Below are 24,061 nucleotides of genomic sequence, written 5' to 3'. Positions count from 1 at the left end.
GTTTTAGTGTATTTAATTTTTTTTTTTGTATCAGCAAATAAGAAATTTATTTTCAATATCCTGTTGCGGTGGACTTACATCGATGTTGACTCCGGGCAGGGGGAAGGACTGTCCGGGGGGCTTATCGCGTGGCACATAGCGGTAGATCTCGTGCCCGTCCTTATACCACTTCACCGAGTACAAGGACTCCCCGTCGAGGGCGTAACGGCAGCCCAGAGTGGCGCTCTTCAGGCGCATTATGTGATTGGGTATCTTCACCTCGGTCATTGTCAGCGAGCTGCTAATGTCTGCAATTAGCGTTTTTGAAAGAAATAGAAACGAATGTTAGTGTGGTGAAATTATTTTTAATGGATTCCCCCGAGATGATGCCATTTCCATTCGCATTCTCAACTGCAAGTGCACCAAAGTTATCCCCTTAATTCGTATGCCCTAACCCACTTTCATATTTCAACTGTTATGATTCCAGCTGGCCATATTTTTCCACCAAAATGGCCAGAAGGCAAACACAAAAAACCTTTTGCAGCCCTCTCATATGAATTTGTACTTGCCCTGCTGGACTCCGGCTACTAGATCCCGGGGAAATCCAGTGCACGTCACTGCAGTCCACAACTCACGTGTAAGGCGAAACTAAAATACATGCGCCAAAAACTCAAAAGTCCCAGTAAAATGGCATTTGCAAGTGGAATTTCCATACCCTACATGCATAATTTGCCATTTTTCAAAACACAAAAATCCATTTAATCTTGTTTTACGTCTAGAGATCTAGGGATTGCTCTTAAATAATCATATTTTAGGATTTGTATCTATAAATGATTTAATTTATTTGATTAAAAAAGAAAATAACCCGTTTGGTTTATTAGTTTAGCTTTGGCGATATTTAATTTTTTTTTTATTTAAAACACCTTTGCTCGGCGAAAAAAGAATTATACCCCGAAGAAGGGTAATCAAACCCAAACAGAGCCAAAAGCTTTTAAATCACAAACAGCAGAACCTGGCACATATCCCCATATTTGCCTTTGGCGACATTTTGGCGGCTTTTCGGTGAGTCCCCGAAGGTCTAGCGGTACCCGTAACCGCGCCAGGACGCTAACCGTTACATTTGCAGCTGTGTGGGTGGGGTCACGCCCACTTATTTAATATACCGCTACACTTTTCATTTTTCCAAACGTCAAACGTGAAAAAGTGAGTTCTTTCTGTGGGAAAGCGGGAAAAACAAATACTCACGCACACCAGCACAGACACTACTCCTCAGACGCATATGTATATGCATGTGTGTGGGTGTGTGCGGTGTAACGTGCAGCGCCGCCATTGAATTTATCACATTCACATGCAAATTGCGCCAAACGACCTTATTATGCAAATTGCCAACTGCAAATGGAGAACGAAATTGATTTTCCTGCATTCGCCGCTCCAACAACAACATCACGAATAAGCGAAGGGAAAGTTACGGATAGGAAAGGAACGGAAAGGGACTCATGCGCAAGGAACTAGAGGTACAGTGGTTACCTGATAAGGCCAATGAATTACTACACGGAAATGTGTAGCTTGCACGATCAGTTAAATTGGCGAACCAGTAAATGCGAATTTAAGGACGAAAACGGCGGACTCTTGTGATAAATATGATGGATTTACGTATAATTTTTACTTTACTCAAAGAAATGCATAGAAAAATTGTTTGAAATTCTATTATGCATTATGAATATTTTTAAATAATATTTTTCATTGTTATATTTGTTTATTTCTGGATATTTTGTGATGGTGGGTGTCGCTAGTTCAGGAGATCCTCTTGTCTATGGCATCGTTCAACAGTTTTGCGGCACTCAGCGTGCCACCTTTCTATGACAACTTGTGAGGGGAGCAGGAAACATCACCTAAGGGGGAGACAGAGTGTGTGGTTTTCACAGCGACAAATGGCGAATATATTGAGCTGTCAGACGCCCAACGCAAAAACCCGAGCCGGAGGTCATGCACACAGAGACATTGGCACAGTGGCATCTGTAGTATTGAACAATGTGGACAAGTAGGGCAGCAAGACACTCCAAAAAATAGGTGCCAAATCTGAAATTATTATTCAAGTCAAATCTGACACCAGGGCGTATGTGTAATCTTACCTGGCCATTATGTCAGGTATGCTAGGCACAAAACAAGCTTCTTATATGCATTCTTAAAACTATTTTTGATAACTTTTTTCTAATCTGATCTAAAGAAGTTACCACTTTGTTTGCGTTCTATATAGAGCATTTGATTTACTATTCAGAGGATACATGCTTCTTCAAAACCAGGAGACAAGACTGACATTTTTCCCAGTGCACAGAAAGAGACAAAGTAAGGGAACGCAAAAAGAGAGAGCAGCGGATTTGCAATCGGAATCAAAATCGCAGCCGCGCCTTCAATAAAAAATACGTTGAATGCTTTGAGCTTGTTTGCTTGCACGTGTGTGTTGCCCTTATAGTGTGTGCGTATGTATGGGTGTCCGTGTGTTGGTGGCAGACAATTGGCATAAAGGAAAGAAGAGGCGGCGACGGCAGCCACAAAATGAGTTAGTTGTTTGCCTTTTTGCTGTTCCACAGGCACACAGACACACAAAAGCGCACATGCAGTCCGCTCTTTTTTGGGCTCGAATATTTTATAGCCCCAAATACAAATCGGCAGGAACAACAAACATCATGCATTATAAATTCATTTCCGTGTCGGCATATTTTTGTTAACCCAACAGCAGAAAAAGGCGAATAAATGGAGTAGATGGTGCCATAAAATGTGCTAATAAGCTAAGGATTTGTGTCAGTGTACAAGAGGAAGCAAAGCACTGTCGTATACATTTTAAGGTTTCAGAATATTTTACAAAGTAACTTTACGATTGAAGTATTCCAGCGAATGGATTAGAATCTTAAGCAAATTATACAATTTTATGAAACATAAATGCATATTTAATACAATAATATTTGATAATTATATATACGATGTTTTAAGCTTACTGCATAAAAATCTTGAAGACCAATTGGCATTATTTTAACAAGTATAATTTAAATTTAAAATTTCTATATGTACAAAGTACAATGCATGATCCTGGTAATTTAAGACCGGCTCACCCATGTCCTGTTGGAATACGCCTTGCGGTTTTAGCGCCTTAATTGCAGTTGACTGGCATTTGACTTTGCAAATTGGCCTGGGACATTCCACCCTCTTTGTTACTCTCTCTGCCTTCCAGCCCTCTCTTTTTGGCACTGGCGGTGCAGGACCCTTTGCGTAAATGGAGTGTGTCCTTTTTTCTACTGCAGACTACAGAAACAACAACTGACTGCACATTAAAAATTAAAAAAGCCAACAGAACGGCAAGGAAACTCGAAACGAAGTGAAGCTCAGTGTCTAACTGGGGATTTAGTAAAGAAAAGGGTTTAAAGAACTTATACTAATTAAAATTAAATTGTAGGGAAGTTGTGTACTGAAAATCAAAATACATGGACATCCAAAATTATTCGGCATTTATACAAAGGTCTTTAGATTCTTCAAGGATGCATTGCTGTAAAGCCCCATAGCTACGCCACTGCGTGTGCAAAATGGAAGAAAGAACCCGATCCACTCAAAGTCAAAAGCCAAAAGCTAAAGCTAAAGTCGAAGAAAGGCAAACGAGCGGGAGGGAAAATTAAGGGGAGTAGTAGAAAATTTGCCTACGACAACGAACACAGCAGGAAGAAAAGTTAAAAAAGAAGGAAAGTAATTTCATGCATCGTTTAATTTTCATTCGGGTTTAATTTGTGCAACGCCCCCACAACATAACCCCTCTTTTTTCAGGGTTCCAACTCCGCCATTCTCACCATATCACCATAAAGAGTTCCTTGATGGCGTTTCGTCCCCTTTTCGCCGGAATTTTAGCAATTCCCCATTTAGACCTAATACTCAACAGCCACTTCCAGCTCAACTGACAATTGAAACAGCAAATAAAGTGGGGGCTAAAAGGGGTAAAACAAATGTTAGGCAGCCAGAAACACAACAGCCCTCAAAAAATACAATATCACGAAGCTGAAATTGACACCAACCAAGTTTGAAGGGAAATAAAATTAAATGAAGCGCAGCATTGCATTCATGTTTCACTGAATAAGCCTTTTCACCTAGAAAAAGTTTTCAAATCTTTGAAATCGAAGTATACTCATAAAGCCTTAGTTTGATAAAACACCATACCAGCTAGGTGCACATCATACTGGTTGCAGAACATAATACCCTTTTTTTTCACATTACACAAGCCCAAAAATTGTTTCGACTTTAATGAAGTCAATTTTGGAAGTTGTTCCTGACAACCCCATACTTCCACCTCCACCTTCCTTTTGGTGTTCATCCTTGAGAAAAGTCTGTATCCCTTTTTCGTAATTGAAATTTTTATAGTTGTCGCACAGTTTGGTATCTCGGGCGAAAGAAAATGGAAGGAGGCGGCGTGAGACAAACTTTTATCAGCGCCTGGCGCATTCTTTAAAACAATTTCCAGTGTCTACCATTCCCACCCACACAACGTCCCTTTTGCGCTACAAATTAATCCCTTTATTTGCATAATTGAAAAACATCAACTGGAGCAGTCAAAAAATATCAAGAACTCCAAGTTTAGTGGTCAGCGGGCAAATGTCCTGAAAGACGCGACTGACAAGGATACACTCCGATTTAGAAAGTTAGGAAAATAAATGTGGATTCTTTGAATCAGATATAACTAAGCAGTTGATACATATTGAACGTAATTGTGCATATAATTTAAAATTACATTTAATTTCATTAACAAGTTTGCACGATTGTCATTGATTTTCTGTAAATCTTTTTCATGGTTCAAAAATATTTTTCGAGTGCTTCGGGCCAAACTTTCGCCACATTTTAATGTTGTCGGCCGCATCGCTGCCCTGGGGAGCTATTTAACATTTTTCCAACACTTTGATAATCGCACTTTGCGGCCAGATTAATTATTTACGAGCGGCGTGTCCTCTTCTACCTGAGTTCACTCGCATCGTTTAACCCGCAGACATCCGAGAGTAGACGACAAAAGCCCAGAAGTTGATGTTAAATCATGGTAATGCCTAAAGCTCCGGCTCCCCGCCCCAAAATCCCAAACCTCCTCCGATGCCAGGCCAGGTATATTTGTCGCCGGTCTTAAGAGATTGCGGCGCACAATTTCCGCGCTTGGCTTGGGGTCAGGGTGCCCCGGCCCCTTTCCCGTGGGAGATTTTCCGGGGCGGAAAAGCAACCGCAAGACATCAAAGCTCGCGGAGCGAGGACCAAAAGCCAGCCAACGGAAGTCGCGTTGGATATGAGAAGTATGCGAAGGCAATGAATGCCAAAATTATGAACAATATTCAAAGATATTAACTGAATACCTTAAAATTTATAAACCATGTTGCAAAATTTGGCATCCATGAAAGGCTATTCATGAAATATTTCTTATTTTGTTAGAAACAATATTTATAAAATGTTTGCATTAATAATAATGAAAGAATTAAGCCAATTGATTAAAATACATTTTTTACAGTTCATTTTCCGATAACATTTTTTTAACATTGCCGAAAAAGAAGCAGAATTGGCAACCCTGACATATCCCCGGAGCTCACTTACTTATCAAATGGTAATATTTCAATTGGGCGGTGGCCTAGCCTCTGGCCCAAATGAAAAGGAAACAATGCTCAGAGAAGCAGGACCTAGATCATCTGGGGTTATAATTAAATGGGTGGCGGGGTTAACTGCTCCGTAGTCCCGAGGCGCAGCGAAGGCGTCAAATTAATGCGCTAAATGCAATTTGCGGCGCTGAAAAGACGGCTTAAGGCGATGCCAAGTGCCTGGTTCTTTGAGCCAACTAACAGCCAAGGCAACTTTTCCTTTGGCCCCGTCCCTTTGCCATATGAATTATGCAGTCAAGGAGAACAAGACAGGGCTCGCGAGTAACATAAGATGAAAATCGGTTTAAGTTCTTTAAGGGGTGAATACTAAACAGCTTACGCATATATTAATTACATTAAAGATACATAAGTGTTATAACATAATTATTCGCTGGTTTTTTTTCAACTAGATGTTTTACAGTTTGCTTAAATAATTTCAGAATTTCCCTCCTAATTGATCATCGTGTATGCAACTTGTCATTATTTATTCAAAAAGTTGGACCATCACACTCTTGCAAATTTCACCACTGAGCCTCAATTAACATACGTCCCACTTATTGCACATCCTTCTTGGACTTCCTTCCTAGCCACATTAATATTTGATTACCGCTCCCAATTCAAGCTTCTTTCGAATAGCACCGAAAAAATTTCCTATGCCTTGAGGCAGCGGCCGAAAGTTGAGCTAAAATATTAGCTTCCAGACGGCCATAGAATATGTGCCCGAACATATAGCAGAGAATTTAAAATAAAAGGCCATAAGCACGCTTCCTACCAACCAATTTTCTTTACTTTCCTTCCCTTTTTTTGTATTTCTGACTGCTTCTGGCATAATTTGAGGAACTTCCTATTCAACTTTCGCCGACCAGCCCCAGGGGACGGACACTCACCTCAGAGGGAGGTGTATATATATACTATAAAGACAATTTGGCCGTGGCATATTACCATGCCAAGGGATATACGACGTCTTGGACCGGTCGAGAGTATTATAAATAATTCAGTGGCCCGGCTCTGACCGGAGGCGCTTTAATGAGGCCAAAACGGACTTTGACCATCACGAGTTTAAGCAATTTTCGTAGTCAGGTGAAAGTATAGGAATTTATGACAAACTTTCTCTTTTCAAACGGTTGTGTCTTGTTTTCTTGGGATATCACTTGGAAAAATCGATTTCCACACAACGCGATTGAAATAAATATATGCATATATGTAAGTTAAGAACCCTCTTCTTGCGCTCTTCGTCAGGACTCACCAGCGCTCGGCTCTCGTGTTTTCGGGCCCCGTCAGCAGGCGACTCGGGGCCTGTCTAGTAACATGTTCGTGTAAGTTACGAACCCTCTTCTTGCGATCTTCGTCAGGACTCACCAGCGCTCGGCTCTCGTGTTTTCGGGCCCCGTCAGCAGGCGACTCGGGGCCTGTCTAGGAACATGTTTGTGTATGTGTGCATTCGGAACAAGTGCCGTTGGTCGCACTCAGGGTGAGGGGTCAACGGGGGAAGCGGATATAAAAGCAGCGGGGCGGGAGAAGAGGCCCCAGTGTCGAACGGACACATAACGGAACCGCTAGCAGATCGCGAACTGAATCTTAAAATAAAGCTAATCGTAAACTCGAACCCTCTTAACTATCTTGACTATTATTTGGAGAACCACAGCATGTTGGTTGTCATATCAAGGTGAGGTATGCGGCAGCGAGTGCCGAGAACCCTGATGCAAGTGGAACTTGCGTTAACTGGCGCCCGAACAGGGACCGGCAATGTCCGGCCGATAAAAGTGATACGAAAAAATTGTGGAAATTTGTGCGTAAAAATAGTGGTGGTGTGCATAAGTCAGATTAAGATCTGAAATCCATAAATGAAAAAGAAGTGCTGCGTGAGCTGTGTATAAAATGATAAAATAGCAATTACCCGCTGCCGGGGGGAACTACGCCCATCCCGGGGCGCAACAAATATTGCATAATTCAATAAAAGGTGTAAAATTTCTAAAATAAAAATGTAAACCTATGTTGCGCCAAGACCTAATTTAAATTAATAAAACAACGACCCGCTACCGGAGGACGCCACGTCGCCCATGCCGAGCGCAAAAGTTGTACGATACCTATAACATAATTAAAACACGATCAACCCACTGCGGCGGTACGGCTTGTGGGAAAATTTTTTTTTTCTCTCCTTGCCAATTCGCGAGTGCAAAAGATTGTGTATAATAAACCAATAATTAACCATTGCAGCAGTTTACCTGCGGCAGTACGAGTAATATGAGCGCCCAGAGTGATAAGGTGGTGTGTGGCAGCTTGTTGGATACGTTAAGTGGTGTGGAATGCACCCAAAAAAAAAAAACCGCCCAACAAGTTGTGTGGCGGCCGTACCTTAGTAGGCAACCAGCCAAAAGGGATACTACGGAACCACCGTGCCCAGTGCCGAAATAAATTAGAGGTCATCAATAAAAAACTGTAACAGCACGCACGCAAGGAAAAAATATTGCAAAATGGAATAGCGCACAAAAATTGTATAAACACATGCACAACACCACAATTCAAAGGAAAACAAGTATAGTACAATTTCCCCAATTTCCCGAAACGAAATGAATAAAAATTCTCTACAATACACTAATTCACCTTTTTTTACTTATCCCAATAGAATATTCATGCTGTAGGGGTACAACCTAAACGACGAAAACTAATAAAGAGCATACAAGGGTGAGTGAAATATTTCATTAAACTTTATTGCCATATTTGCTAAATTTAGAGAAATAAAGAAAAAGCAAAGAAGAACAGATATTCTTTTTTATCGGGTTAAAACCGTTGTCTCACATTTCCGTAAAGTAATAACGAATTCTGTTGCCTTGAAAGCTTCCTGCATCTTTCCAACGCAAACTAAAAATCAAAATGGAAGAGACCCTGCGTGCTCTTAGCGAGTCCCTCAATGCCCTGACCAACGTGGTGACAGGCATTAAGGAAGATATTAAGAAAAATAATGATAGGTTGGCTATTTTAGAACAGGAGCGCGGGAACGCTGACCCTACGGTCGACCAACCGCAACCCCTGGTGCGCGCACGCACCGAGTATGAGCTGAGAGAGATATCGGTCCTCCCTGACTGCGTCAAAGAACTGCAGGCGTTCGAAGGACGGCAGGAGGCTTACCTGTCTTGGATAAACAGGGCACAGTCAATACTGACCGAATATGACTTGATTAAAACCAGACCCCTGTATAGGGCAATTGTCTTGCATATTAGACAGAAAATAAGGGGACACGCCGACATGGCCTTGGCGGCCTATGGCGTCCAAGACGACGATTGGGACGACATAAAACGAGTCTTGGCGCTGCATTACGCAGACAAACGAGACTTACGTACGCTTGAGCATGAGCTTGGCGCTATGTGCCAAGGTTCTAGACCACTAGATAGGTTCTATATGGACGTTAATGGCCATCTCTCGTTGATCTTAAATAACTTGAAGGCCAGAAACCACCCTCGTGAAGTAGTCAACGCTTTGATAGAAACCTATAGAGACAAGGCTTTGGATGTTTTTATCCGAGGAGTGGGGAGAGATTGTTCCAAACACTTACTTGTCCGCAGCCCGAAGAATCTACCAGAGGCTTACTCTTTTTGTATGGGATTGCAGAATGTAATGTCAAGAAATTTCACAGCTCAGAACTATCAACCGTCAGGTGCCCCAAGATTCGCAGGCCCATATCAACATCAGGCCAGGCCACCGTTCCGAACCCCTTTTTCTCCTGGTTCAGGCAGATTTTCGCAAAACTCCTACAGAACTCAGGGTCCTAGACAGGCCATAAAAATGGAATCCAATCGGTCGGGTCAATCTTACCAATCAGGATACAGTGGTCGCCAGGAAGAAGGCTCCGGTATTAAGAGAATGTCCGAAGGAAACAACCCATTCCAAAAGGCACAAAGATTGTACCACATGGAATTGGCACCACCCCCGCTAGCCCCGGCGGCTAGTGGAGATAACCAAGGACGTTCACACGAGGGTTACTATGATGACGAGTCTCAAGCTGTCGAGAGAAGCAACAATTATCCTCCGCAGAAAAACGTGGAAGGAGTTACAGATGCTCCACATAACCTTGAGACTGAGGGAGGGGCAAATTTTATGACCAACGCCTCTCCAGTGTACCGTACTTAGAGTATGCTACGGAGAGGGGAGAAAGGCTGAAGTTTTTGATCGACACGGGGGCGAACAAAAACTTTATTAGCCGAAGACTTGCAGCCGGGTGTACCACAGTCCGTAAACCCTTCTCCGTACTGTCCGCTGCGGGTAACATCATGATAACGCACCGCCTAGTTGGTAAATTCTTCAAACCACTAGGGAACGACTCGGATATTACCTTTTTCGTACTACCGAATTTACATTCCTTTGATGGTATCATTGGCGACGATACTCTCAAAGACTTAAAAGCCATAGTGGATAGGAAAAACAATTGTTTGATAATAACCCCAGGAATTAAAATCCCTCTTTTGGCGAGAGCTTCAATAAACGTTAACCCGCTACTCGCCGCCGAACACCCAGATGGTACACAAGAAATTTTGAATTCCCTTCTCGGGGAATTTCCCCGCATCTTCGAGCCCCCCTTATCTGGAATGTCCGTGGAGACGGCCGTCAAGGCTGAAATCCGGACAAACACACAAGACCCGATCTATGCTAAAAGTTATCCTTACCCAGTCAACATGCGCGGAGAAGTCGAACGTCAAATCGATGAACTGCTGCAGGACGGTATAATTCGACCCTCTAATAGCCCTTACAATTCCCCTATCTGGATAGTCCCGAAGAAACCTAAACCAAACGGAGAAAAACAATATCGCATGGTAGTCGATTTCAAGCGGTTAAATACCGTCACCATACCCGACACTTACCCCATCCCAGATATAAACGCTACGCTAGCCAGCCTTGGCAATGCCAAATACTTTACCACCCTAGATTTGACTTCTGGATTCCATCAAATCCACATGAAGGAAAGCGACATTCCAAAGACAGCTTTCTCTACTCTAAATGGAAAGTACGAGTTCCTCCGTCTACCATTCGGTTTGAAGAATGCACCTGCAATCTTCCAAAGAATGATCGATGATATTTTGCGCGAGCATATTGGCAAGGTCTGCTACGTTTATATTGACGATATCATCGTCTTCAGTGAAGATTATGACACACACTGGAAAAATCTCCGATTGGTATTAGCGAGTTTATCAAAAGCTAACCTCCAAGTGAACCTTGAGAAGTCGCATTTTTTAGACACGCAGGTAGGATTTTTAGGATATATCGTCACGGCCGATGGCATTAAGGCAGATCCGAAAAAGGTCAGAGCGATTAGCGAAATGCCTCCTCCGACCTCTGTTAAGGAGTTAAAAAGATTTCTAGGCATGACCTCGTACTACAGGAAGTTCATTCAGGACTATGCGAAGGTAGCAAAGCCCCTTACAAACTTGACGCGTGGATTGTACGCTAATATAAAGTCTTCACAATCAAGCAAAGTGCCAATTACATTAGACGAGACGGCCCTACAGTCTTTTAATGATTTAAAATCAATTCTCTGTTCTTCTGAAATACTGGCGTTCCCATGTTTCACTAAACCTTTCCATCTAACCACGGACGCTTCTAACTGGGCCATCGGAGCTGTCCTCTCACAGGACGACCAGGGTAGAGATAGGCCGATAGCGTACATTTCCCGTTCATTAAATAAGACGGAGGAAAACTACGCTACTATCGAAAAGGAAATGCTCGCGATAATTTGGTCATTGGACAATCTTCGGGCTTACTTATATGGCGCTGGTACTATTAAAGTATATACTGACCATCAACCTCTAACGTTTGCCCTAGGCAACAGAAATTTCAATGCGAAGCTAAAACGCTGGAAGGCTCGTATAGAGGAATACAACTGCGAACTCATCTACAAGCCTGGGAAATCTAATGTGGTGGCTGACGCGCTTTCACGCATTCCGCCTCAGCTTAACCAGTTGAGCACCGATTTAGATGCTAATCCCGAGGATGACATGCAGTCTTTGGCTACTGCCCATAGCGCTTTACATGACAGTTCACGATTGATTCCCCACGTTGAATCTCCAATCAACGTTTTCAAGAATCAACTCATTTTTGACACAACCAGGTCAAAATACTTATGCGAGCACCCGTTCCCAGGTTATACTCGCCATCTGATTCCTCTCAAAGACGGATCACTTGCCGATTTAACCAACTCGTTACAATCGTGTCTACGACCTGTAATAATTAACGGCGTCAAAATCCCGGAAGCACATTTGCAACGCTTTCAGTCCATCTGCTTAGCGAATTTTCTTTTATACAAAATTCGGATAACGCAGCGCCTAGTGGCGGACGTGTCTGGCGCAGAGGAAATTTGTGAAATAATTGAAAAAGAACACCGTAGAGCACATAGGGGCCCTACGGAGATTCGTCTCCAACTTTTAGAAAAATATTATTTCCCGCGAATGTCCAGTACGATCCGTCTGCAAACTTCCTCATGTCAGTGTTGCAAACTCTACAAGTACGAGAGACACCCTAACAAACCAAACCTACAACCTACGCCAATTCCTAACTACCCATGTGAAATACTTCACATCGACATTTTTGCGCTCGAAAAAAGGTTATACCTAAGTTGTATTGACAAATTTAGCAAGTTTGCCAAACTTTTCCATCTGCAGTCAAAAGCATCTGTGCATTTGCGAGAAACTTTGGTGGAGGCCCTACATTACTTCACCGCCCCTAAGGTCTTGGTTTCGGATAACGAGCGAGGGTTGTTATGCCCCACAGTGCTCAACTATCTTCGGTCTCTAGATATCGATCTGTATTATGCTCCAACCCAGAAGAGCGAAGTAAATGGTCAAGTCGAGAGATTCCACTCTACGTTCCTAGAAATTTATCGTTGCCTTAAAGATGAGCTCCCTACCTTCAAACCCGTTGAGCTGGTACACATAGCAGTGGACCGCTACAACACTTCCGTTCACTCGGTAACGAATCGAAAACCAGCAGACGTTTTTTTCGACCGCTCGTCAAGGGTAAACTATCAGGGTCTGACAGATTTCCGGCGGCAGACTTTAGAGGACATCAAGGGCTTAATTGAGTATAAGCAAATTAGAGGTAATATGGCTCGGAATAAAAATAGGGACGAGCCAAAGTCTTATGGGCCGGGAGATGAAGTTTTTGTTGCAAATAAGCAAATAAAAACAAAGGAAAAAGCGAGGTTCAGATGCGAAAAGGTACAGGAAGACAACAAGGTAACAGTTAAAACCAGATCAGGAAAAATTTTCCACAAATCTGATCTAAGAAATTGAGACGTGGCTTTCACATTTAAAAAAGAAACGCGAAAAAGAATAACGAAAGTAATAAAAGTACGTTGTGGCAGCTAATGAAATATTCCACCCATGCATACCCTATATAAAAAAAACATTAATAAAAAAAAAAAAAAAAAAAAAAAAAAAAAAAAAAATGAGTTAAGAAATACAAAAAGAAATACAAAAAAAACTATAAAAAAAATAATATAAAAAAATACAGATTATAAGAAATAAGAAATAAGAAATATAAAAAAATAAAAATATAAGTACACAAAATGTACCGTACCCCCACACACTACGTAGTCTTAGAACAACTTAGACGACCAGATATTTACGAATTGTCTTTTTGTAAGCGCGATTTCTGCATGCGGCGCAAATCCCGCTCACTGGACTGGCTGGGGTCGGCTTGGAAATGGGTAGCTGGATCTCCAGATGCTGCTGATTGGAACGCCGTCTTGGCCGCGCAAGCGACGGCTTCGAGGAACTGCAAAAACTGGAGGAGGCTAGCTGTATCCCTCGGCTACTGAAGTAACCAACGAGTGGTTAAGCAAGTCGACGATGGAATGCTCCTCCTGACCAACTTCAACGGAACTCTAAGAACGGCTGCAGAGAACTACGACCTGATCGGCTCCTTTATCATCCAATTCGACAATGAGACGATAATGGTCAACGGTCAAAACTATTCCAGTTACTCGGTCAGTCATCTAATGGCGATGCCGGCCGTGTTGAGCCACATAACGGCCAGCAACTTTCAACTTTCTCTGGAATACGTCCACGACGTGAGCATGAAGAATTTGGAAAAGATGTCCAACATGGCGAGTGAGCTACTAGCCTCTCTTCTCACCGAGGCGGCACTCGCAATCTGCATATTCCTAGGCTTTTATTTCCTATGGAAGAAGCTGATGTCCACCAAAGGCATGCCCGATGTCCGCGAGATTGCCGCAAACTTAGAAGCATTGGGCCAAACCGAGCTGAACAAGGCTCACTAATCTGCGGGACGCAGATCTTGAGGGGGGAGGAGTTAAGAACCCTCTTCTTGCGCTCTTCGTCAGGACTCACCAGCGCTCGGCTCTCGTGTTTTCGGGCCCCGTCAGCAGGCGACTCGGGGCCTGTCTAGTAACATGTTCGTGTAAGTTACGAACCCTCTTCTTGCGATCTTCGTCAGGACTCACCAGCGCTCGGCTCTCGTGTTTTCGGGCCCCGTCAGCAGGCGACTCGGGGCCTGTCTAGGAACATGTTTGTGTATGTGTGCATTCGGAACAAGTGCCGTTGGTCGCACTCAGGGTGAGGGGTCAACGGGGGAAGCGGATATAAAAGCAGCGGGGCGGGAGAAGAGGCCCCAGTGTCGAACGGACACATAACGGAACCGCTAGCAGATCGCGAACTGAATCTTAAAATAAAGCTAATCGTAAACTCGAACCCTCTTAACTATCTTGACTATTATTTGGAGAACCACAGCATGTTGGTTGTCATATCAAGGTGAGGTATGCGGCAGCGAGTGCCGAGAACCCTGATGCAAGTGGAACTTGCGTTAACTTGTATTATATATATGTATATGTATAAATATGCTTATATCTAACCTTTATGTTTAAATCAATTTGAAATGAATTTTTATATACCTGCAGTTCCACACAACTTTTCTTATTCCAAAAAATTTCTAAGCAGACTTCGACTTCTGAAAAAATCAACCGATAAAGGTAAGTATACATGACATATCCAAATGTGGGCGGAGATCGACTGGGGCGCAAGTTGAAGAGGCGTGGCAGAGGGAACAAATGGGGGTAAGCAGCCGCAATGCGTTAGGGAAAATCAATTTCACATAAAAAATTCAAGCAAAATTGTATGCCAACCTTCTTTTTTTTCGACGTCGCTGTTTGTGTAAGTAAAAGTTATTGGCACAAAGTGTGTGGATGTTGCATGTGTGTTTGTGTGGCGGCATGTGAAGTTAATGATTATGCAAATTGGCCTATAAATCGATTGCAAATCGTCGGTATGGCTGCAAATGGTCGATAGTTTTTTCAGCGTCCTGATACGGCGACAAAAAAGGTACTTTGCCTATATTCGGCCTGGTTTAGAAATTACATATAGTTAAACGCAAAGCAACAAAATTATACACAGTTATTTATAATACATCTCTCTCAGGCGTTGGTGTTCCTGTTTTGAATTTTAGCCCTAACATCAAATAGCTCAGGCCTTTTCTTCTAATGCTTTTCGAGCTCGTCAACGCACTATAAAAATATCATTATCAGTGCAAAAGTTTGCTTATCAAAGACGACTTCGACAACAGCAACAGGATAAAAACAAAAAGTGCTGGGGAAAATTGTGGCAAAGAATTTGCATATTCCGCAAGCCATGAGGCAGGAGCCACAGACACGCGGCTGCCACTGTCGTTGAAGTTGAAAAATGAAGGCCAGGAAAATTGAATTGCCAACTGGTCGTCTGGGTTCCTTTCCCCTTTTTGATTTCTCATCGTCTCGCAGAAAGCTTATCATTAAATTCAAATATCAATCAATTTATCATAAAAAGGAATGGAAGCGCCAACAAAGAAGCCAGTTGAAAAGAGGGAACAGGGGAGTTATGAAATTGCATCTGCATCTGAAAAAGGAATAGGGAATCAATAGAGAAAAGGGTCAGGTCATTAGCACTCTGCAGTTTAATAAGTTTAATAAGAACCAAAAAATGAAATAATTTTAGAAGCATAAATTTCTTTTAGCGTCATATGGAAGCTCTTTAATATAAGCTCTTTACTTTTAACCACAGAACCGATCCGCAAAAATTCCGACCACAAAAGCCTTCTATTAACCAGTTGACACTTGTGCCTTCGACTGCCTTGAAGCCCTTAAGTAAATTATTGCTAATGGCCTTTACAGATGGGAATCGCTTGCTAGCAAAGTAATCACAACACGTGATTGATTGAAATCAATTTCCCGCCATAGACATCTGTGAGTTGTGTGTGTTTGATTTTCGGGATGGTGTTTGTGTTTATGCATATATTTGCTATCACTCGGTTACTTTCTCTTGTGGCAACACTTGAAAAAGAAATTCCTTATCAGAAACATTGCAAATAAGAAAGTTTGCTTTTATGTTTAATTTATGTTGTAAGTTGCAGTACCGAATGCTACGCGTTTTGAAAGATTTGTTTATGTTTATATTAATTATGATAATTAATGATTTCGACTGCAGAAAATTATAATTTTGTACGCAGGAGTAAATTTTTGCTTGTGTATGAGAGTTGTGTCCCTATATACTATACTTTTTTATTCTTTTAGATAACGATACGTTTGAAATCAAGCAGGTTGAATGTGGCTCCCTTTTCCGAGACCTTTCCATTTCTCGGATTCTCCACGAGAGTTGCCATAGATGCCAATTGCAGACAAGCGAGAAGCTCAAGTTAAAGTCGTTATCCACCCAAATTTTCAGCGTGTTTTTCTCTCACTCATCTTTGAGTTGCTGATTTATTCCGCGAAATTAATTTCAAATGAGTGGCTGATTGTCATTATATGGAGTCTTATATGAATAATCGAAAGTGCATCTATCTGGAAACCTTCGATTCGCTCCAGTCCCAATTTCCGCCCACATTGTTGGCAACGAAAGCAGAACAGAGCAAATACGTGGCTGGGATTTTTATAACCAAATCAGGACAGGACCAGCCACCCTGTAAGATACAGCTGCTTTTTGGCATTGCCTTTTATTGTTTTTTATGATCATTTGTATTCATCAATTTTGTATTGATTTGGCTGGGGAAAGCCAAGGCAGAGGAAGCGTTTATATGCCAAGGCAGCGAAAGGATAAACAAAACTTGGCAGAGGCCAATGAATTCTGATGTTTTGTGGCCCGTTTCGTCCTTTTCGCCATGGTTTTAGACGCTTTCTCCGCTTCTTGGCAATTCCGCACAGCATCTTACGAATTTATGAGCTATAAAAACATCTGCCAGGACGGACGCCCCCCTTTTTGTTACCCCACTTTATTTTCCCTGTGTGGTAAGGACAAACAAAAGTAAAGTGCTCCACTTTTTGATTACTTTTGGTTATTGTTTTTATGATTTTTGTTTCCTTTACTTTGCTTTTATTTTACATTTTGATATCACTTCTTCTGGAGTTCGAGTGTCCTTTCTTTCATTGCGTTATTTTAATTAGCCGCCAAATGCATACTAAAATATATATTTATATTAATGGATGGTATGTGTGTATGGGTTTCACAAATGGATCTGAAGAGATATCTGATTGTTTTAAAAGATATTTTCGACAATATCAGCAACCAGCTTCTGCGAAGCAATTTTTTATTAATTTTTTTAATCATCATCTTAATGAGAGAGAATTTCATAGATTTTCAATTTGCATTCGAAGATTGAATTTAATTTAAATATTCGACCTCTTTGAGACTTTTTAACTAAATGGAAATTCGCGTTTTTTTTTCCATTCATTGAATTTATTAAGTACAGAACAAATAAATATGGATGGTAATTAACTTTTAACCAGCAAAGAGAGCAGACTCTGAAAAGACTGGGAATATTGAATATTTTATAAAGCTGCGCGCGCATATTAAAATTGCATTAAAAGTGTCAGGGAAATGTTGCTTTCTTTTTTCCTCCAACAGAGCCAAATTAATCCAGGAAAAGCCAAGGGGCGGTTTGAGCGGATAAAGGAGATGCCAAGCTGCGGTGGGAAAGCGAATAAAAAATTGAATATGCAGCCAACGGAATAACTGAATTCATAAAACGCATCGCAGGCGAAATGAAATGCGGCAGAAATGAAATGTTAACAACGCCAAAAGCCGAAAAGTAGTTCGCCCATTTTCCACCGAATATAACGAAACGGGGCATCTGCGGGCGTGTAATAAATAAAAGAGAGCAAAGAGACTTTCGGCGACATCAAAGTTATTGACAGCTGTAAAGTTCGGTGTAATCTCTACTCCCATTCCCGCATGGTAAAATGTCAGAATTCAATTAAAATTTTATGATATGCACAAAGCAGCAAAAGCAGCAAAAAGCGCCGACTCTGGGAGTCGCGCAAAAAGTAGAAAAGGAAAGTTAAGCAGGAGCAGGGAAAGTGGATGCGAAATTTTCCTGTCATAATGAAAGCAGCTGCATGCCCACTCACTCGCCTGCACTTTAGCACACATACACACACTCAAACGCTCATTGAGGCCATTGGCAGTTTCCCCGCTTTTCCCCGCTTTTCACCGCTTTTCCCCACCATTATGCGCTTTTCCCAGCTTTTCTCTTTACTTTGTGGCGGCGACAACTGCACACAAGTGCTGCGCATTTTGATATAAATTTATGAATACCCTACCCACAGGCCAGAGGGCACATATGCAGCTGGATAGCAGTTAAATTTTATTGATAAGCGAAGTATTACTTTCAATTATGTGCTGGTAATAACAAAGTAGAATCAAGCTGCGACCATACAAAAAATTTAATTCTATTTACTTGTCTCAACCTTAATAGTAATATTAAATAATAATAATATTTAGGTATCATTAAATAGTAACAATAATGTAAGTTCAAAGCTGGCAAAAAGCACATCTAAAGACCACTATGGCCGATGCCGAAAGTACTTGTCCTGACAATCTAAGCATTTTTTGTCATGCTGTTATTGCTGTTGGCCATCTTGAGCATCATTTGTGCGGCGATTTTTGTGCTGAGCTCTCGGTTTTGTGCGGCAGAGAAAAATAAAAAGAAAATAACCATTAATATGATGGTTATAATTTAGCTAACCATTTCGGCTAGCATTGTTTTGTAGCTGGCCCAGCTGCTAATGCGACTTTATTGTTATGGATGTGACGCTACTCTTTCGCTTTTTCTTTTGCAGGAGACCAGCGAATGTGCTCATGTGCATGTGGATATGCAAATGGGTATGTTAACAGGATGTTGCAGCATGTTCGTCATAAATTCTGTTGGAAAGCCGTGGTAGTAAGGGCCACAAATCGACCATTTGCAGTGACCTTTCAACTGGCGCCCATAAATCTGTCTCTCAACCGCCCCCACTCCCTCTATTCGTCCTTTTTTGGCCACTTTACAACTTGAAGACCACGGAGCAGACCCAAAAGCGGATGCGATAAGCTTAACCCATCCGCACACTCAGTGGAGGCATTGATTACCAGCGGCCCAAATAAATTACGAGGGCTCAGTACTCTCTGGTCCACTCAAATGGCAAACTTTCCCCTGCAACTTTCACTTTGGAAACAGCGAGACGGGCAATGGCGAAAGCAAAGCAGCCACCGGAGGCGGAATTTTTCCGCTCTATTTGCGCTGCACAGTGAGTGCCAAAAATCCACTGCAGGCACCTAACACAGGAAAAGATCCGAGGAGAGATGAGCCAGGACATAGACAAACAAATACCCTGACTTAAATTTATATCTGAGCAGTTAGCATGCGTATTATATAGTATATTGTTATTGTCAGCCTACAGTTCATTATACAATATTCATTATATGATTTTATAAAATTTAATGAAATTATTATAATGACCACTTTCACAACACATCCTTGAGCCGCCACCACAAAGTAGAGCGAAAAACCAACTTTGAGCTGCCATTTGCCATTTGCCATTTTCCATGGCCATTCTCGAGAGCGTCTTGGCAGCGATGGGCGCGTGACAGGCGGGGGGCGTGGCAAGCGATGCGTGAATAAATCAGCTCGAGTTGCAGGCACATGTAAGTAATGTTTCCTTGGCCAGACACGAGCCCATCCCTAAACTTCCGTGGGAATGTGTTCGAGGAAATGACACAAGTGAAAATATTTCAAACACTTTGGTCCAATGTGAGCAGGGAACTTACCAAGAGTGTGATTGTATGGGTATTTGCCATCGATTGAATTGTCTTTACGCTTTGGTGAGCGGCTTACACGACTCAGCCGAAGCTTTGATTGTGGGTGTGAGCGTCTTATTTACTCACACACCCACACTCTCTCCGTCCGAAAGTCCCAAGCCTTTACTTTCGGTTGCCTGCTCTTTCTCCTAATCAAGTGCTTTCTTCCGCAGAGTGCATATAACATTTAAAAATAGTCAGAAGGTCAAGGAGCTTGGATGTGTAAAACAAATGCATACAGTTAAGGTTTAAACTCACCACGGAAATATCTTATTAACCTTTTTTTTTATTAAATTTCATTATTGACATATGCAATACCACTGGTACATTAAAAATAAGGCTAACTAAACTAAAAATATTTTTATGCGAAAGCGTTTGAATTAAATTTTAGACAAAAGGAATTTAAAAACGTTCAGTAAGACTTATTGTTGCCCGTGCCATAAATTAAATGTAAAAATTAAAAAAAAAAAAAATGGGAGAAATTTTATCTGCCACACAACACTTTATGCTCTTGATTTTGGACCCTTATCAGACATTGTATCCTTATTAATCTTCCATTCCTGATCCCAATGCCTCACACAGATTTCTCCACTCGATTTGCACATTTGATAATTTCTGACTGCGAATCAAAATCAATTTGCTGGCCATCAACGCCCATGAGATTGAGGTTGTTGCCACGAGGTCTAACCTGGAAAGCCTTTTAGCCCAACATTTGCCTTTTCCTACGCCCTCCGCACAATTTCCTCCCAATTTCCCGCACCCATCCTGTGGATCCTTGACTGTGCTGATTATTTTATGCCTGGACGAACGGTCAGACGGTGTCATGTTGTTGCCGGCCCCTTAGATTTTTTGATAAATTTTCCATATCGTTAGCAGCAGCAGCTGATGATGAGGAGCCAGAGGGGAGGACCACAAGGACCGTTTCGAGGTCCGTTTTAAAGGGTGTTTTCGGCCCGTTTTGGCTTGCTCTTTTTATTTACGGGCCAGATGCACAATTTGTTGTAATACAATATTTTGGCCATTAGGAGCCAGGAGTTGGGAGCAGAACAAGCAAATGGCCACTGACTTTGTTTGCTGCGCAATGTTTGCGCTTTTCCGTTTTTCTGTCTACTTTTTCCCTCCAGTTGCCCACACTTTAAACCTTTACACGTTCCCCATCAGTTGGGTGGAAAATTGAGAAGACAGAGGTGCAGGATATTGAGTTCCGACGATGAAGGGGTAAATCTCTTTCAGGGAGAGGATTTAAAAGAATGCAATTATTCTTATAAAATACTATAAAATATTTTAATTAAGTAGAATATATAAAGTCATCTATTATGCTAAAACGACGCATAAGTACTTACAATTAAACATCATTAAAAATAAATATTTAAGAAATTTATTTATTTCTTTCAAAAATTTTAATATAACTTTATGGCGAACGTTTCAATTCTTCATGGATTAGAGGGTATCATGATGCCTTTGACCCTGGTAATTTAGACAGTTTATTTAGGCATGTTTCTGGTTTGACCCAAACGTAATCCGACCAAGTCGAGAAATAATGCTTCTAACATTTTTTGGGAAATCCCTCACACATTTCCATCTTCTTCTGTCTTATTTCTTCATACCCCCCTAAATTCTAGTCCTTGACTGCTTAATGGAACGTAAAGTCTGCATGATTAATAGGCGTCTGTCGGTCGTTCGTCTGAGCCTCGTCAGACATTAATGCCAAAGTCCTACCGTATCCCAAATATATATACACTTTTTGTTCTCTCTCCGCGCTCTAATGATTTCAATAAAGACACACACAAAATGCCAAAAAAAGTCAACTCCGGGCACTTTTATTTTGTTTCAATTTGGTTAGGGGGCGTTTTCTGAGCGGATCGGACCAAATTGAACCGAACTGAACCGAAAAACTGGGTCCCAAACTGTTTGCTTTGTCCTGAGTTTTTTTTTTTGCCTTTTAGAGATTTTATTTTATTGAAATCACAAAATGTTGTCCATATTAAGTATTGAATTTCAGAAAATGTAGAGGTAAAGTATATTTAGTTATCTAACAACTAATTATCAATAGAATTTCAATAACAATGGTACCTATTGGATTTCAGTCGAGTTTTCCTTTTTGTGAAACTGATCAGCTAGGAACGAGCCGAAAACGATACTCTGGAAAATACGGTAATTTAGATCCATGACGAATTTAATATTTACGTTTAGTGCTTTTAAATGAGACACCAAACACATTTTATGCAATTTGTTCCAAAAAAAAATGCTGTCATGTCAACGAAAAGTGCCATGAAATATGTACGGATGCTTTCGGATTACAGTTTGCACTACCCCTCTGATTTATTTGAATGCTGGGCACCTGCTGCTTATGTCAACGTCAATAAACGAAAGTGAAAAAACAACAATGAGCAAAGAAAATAGAAACAATCGAGGAGCTTTCATCAATTGCCCAAATGCAGAGATAAACTTCAACAAAAGCTTAGTGGCTCAAAATGTTTTTGTCTCGCAAACACAGGACATTGATACGAATGTGACTGTATATGTTTCCCATCTATTGCAACAATCGGAGTGTGCGTGTGTGAATAATCAAAGCAAACACAAAGTGGGGGAAAAAACACTTAGCCACACAGAGACTCAGTCGCTTTGGCCATTGCGGCGACACAGTTTTATTTAAACATACATTTAAGCATACTTGAGCTTATGCTCAGCTTGCCGGCAACAATTTAATGGCAGTGTATGGACGAGGGGCTATGTACACCACAGAGATATAAGTGTGTCCTTACGTAGGCCGTAATGCCCACATATGCATTATCCGCATGGTATATTTTTTGCATATATGAACATTGGACCTTGAAATACTTATTAAATGTTGAATATCTTTTAAAAAATTAGCATCAGCATATGAAACCAGTGCACTGCAGTGTTTGGTACTAAGTTAAAGAGAGAAAATTATATAGCATACTTATATGGGCATGCAAAATCTATGCCGGCATTCTTACTTTGATATTTTTTTCTCAGAACTAATCAGAGTTTGTTAATCAAACTTGTGAAGCTTTTCACGAATGATATGATATTTGAAAAATGTTCCTTAAAAAAATTAAATCGACATCGATTGCCAGGAAATATACATATAAAAGAGAGGGAGAGACCCACGTCCTTCGTATCATTATTTAGACCCCTGTTGATTTTTTCTCTTTATTTTGTGTGTACTGAGTCAAGGGCGATTTCTACGTGGGCTCGACTTGATTAATGCGAAATTGTGTTACCCTCTAATGAGGGGGTGGCCGGCATAGGGATATCTATAGATATATGTGGATGTATCAATATAATAAGTAGGAGAGCTAAAGCAGGTGGAGCTTTTTTATTTGAGTTCGGTCATTATTTTCGCTAAATTCAATGGGAACGAGCTGAGTTTCCAATGAAATTTAAACGAATTTCATATTTACAGTTAGCCTGGGGGTGGTGGGCGTTTTCGGGGGACGCTGTCAGAAGCAATCAGGCTGCAGGCGCTGCTCGGCAATATCAAAGAGCGTATTAACATGCAAAGCAGGACCCACAACCAGAGTCGAAGTCAGAGCGCCAAAAATGAAAAGTAGTAGGTATGGGTTGAGTAAAATACAAAACAAAAAAAAAAAAAAAATGAAAAGAAAAAACAGACTGGCAAATAAGGAGACGCGAACTTGACTTGCCACAGAAGGCGCAACAAAATTGAAAACCATTAGGATTAATGTTTAGTTGAAAGATTTGCGCGTTAAGCCATTTTTACATGGCTGCCTTCGGCTGCTCCGATTGCTAATGTAGTTTATGTGTAGGAGTGGGCGGTGGGTGGCGCCTTTGGATTTCCCGATGCCAGGATGGCTCTTAGGCTCCCAGGGAGTATCCTTAACGCTAACTGACGTTGGCTTCTGCTGCGGATGCTGTTACTGCTGTTAGGCTTAAGGCGAGACGCTCAAACGACATGTAAAATGTGACATTTTAATGTATGCAAATGAGACATTGAATTAAGCCAACGCACCCACACAGGGGAAGGCAGAGAGCCAGGATAGGGAAAGAGGCGGATATAGGGAGAGCCGCAGGACCTGCAAGGATCCCCGCTGGTGTGCAAGCATTCACTTGGCTCCATATCCGTTTCCGCTGCTCAGCATTCCCATCTTTGTGCTCTGCCCTTTGTGATATGATTTGAAAATAATGAAAAGACAGTTACAGTCTTTCCACTCACTTTTTCGCCCCTCTACTTTTACGCCACCCCTATTAGAAACCCCATCACGTTTCTGCCCTGCCGGAAATGTCAACTTAACTGGCTTGAACTCGAAAAATGCGACAAAAGCAGCGCCACAGATGATTGAAAGTAATAAAGATAAAAAA

At 41.5% G+C, this 24,061-nt stretch overlaps 2 protein-coding genes across 3 annotated transcripts in view, besides 1 other annotated feature; both read right to left on the bottom strand.

Annotated features, from left to right (window-relative positions):
* Positions 1–24,061, bottom strand: part of CG34106 (uncharacterized protein) — a 42,095-nt gene that overhangs the window by 14,290 nt on the left and 3,744 nt on the right. Inside the window, exon 3 of the mRNA NM_001299079.1 lies at positions 79–287. The gene's annotated coding sequence lies outside the window, so the exon portion shown is untranslated. The remainder of the gene's footprint in view (positions 1–78; positions 288–24,061) is intronic.
* beat-IIIa (beaten path IIIa) overlaps positions 1–24,061 on the bottom strand; it is a 42,095-nt gene that overhangs the window by 14,290 nt on the left and 3,744 nt on the right. For both annotated transcript variants that reach the window (NM_135985.6, NM_001201899.2), the window contains exon 3: positions 79–287. In NM_135985.6, the coding sequence (NP_609829.5) occupies positions 79–287 (209 nt within the window). The remainder of the gene's footprint in view (positions 1–78; positions 288–24,061) is intronic.
* Positions 6,830–14,444: a mobile genetic element.

This window comes from Drosophila melanogaster, chromosome 2L, assembly GCF_000001215.4.
Source record: "Drosophila melanogaster chromosome 2L".
NCBI classification, from domain to species: Eukaryota; Metazoa; Arthropoda; class Insecta; order Diptera; family Drosophilidae; genus Drosophila; species Drosophila melanogaster.
Note: the sequence above shows the minus strand (reverse complement) of the source record. Positions and strands in the feature narration are given on the sequence as shown.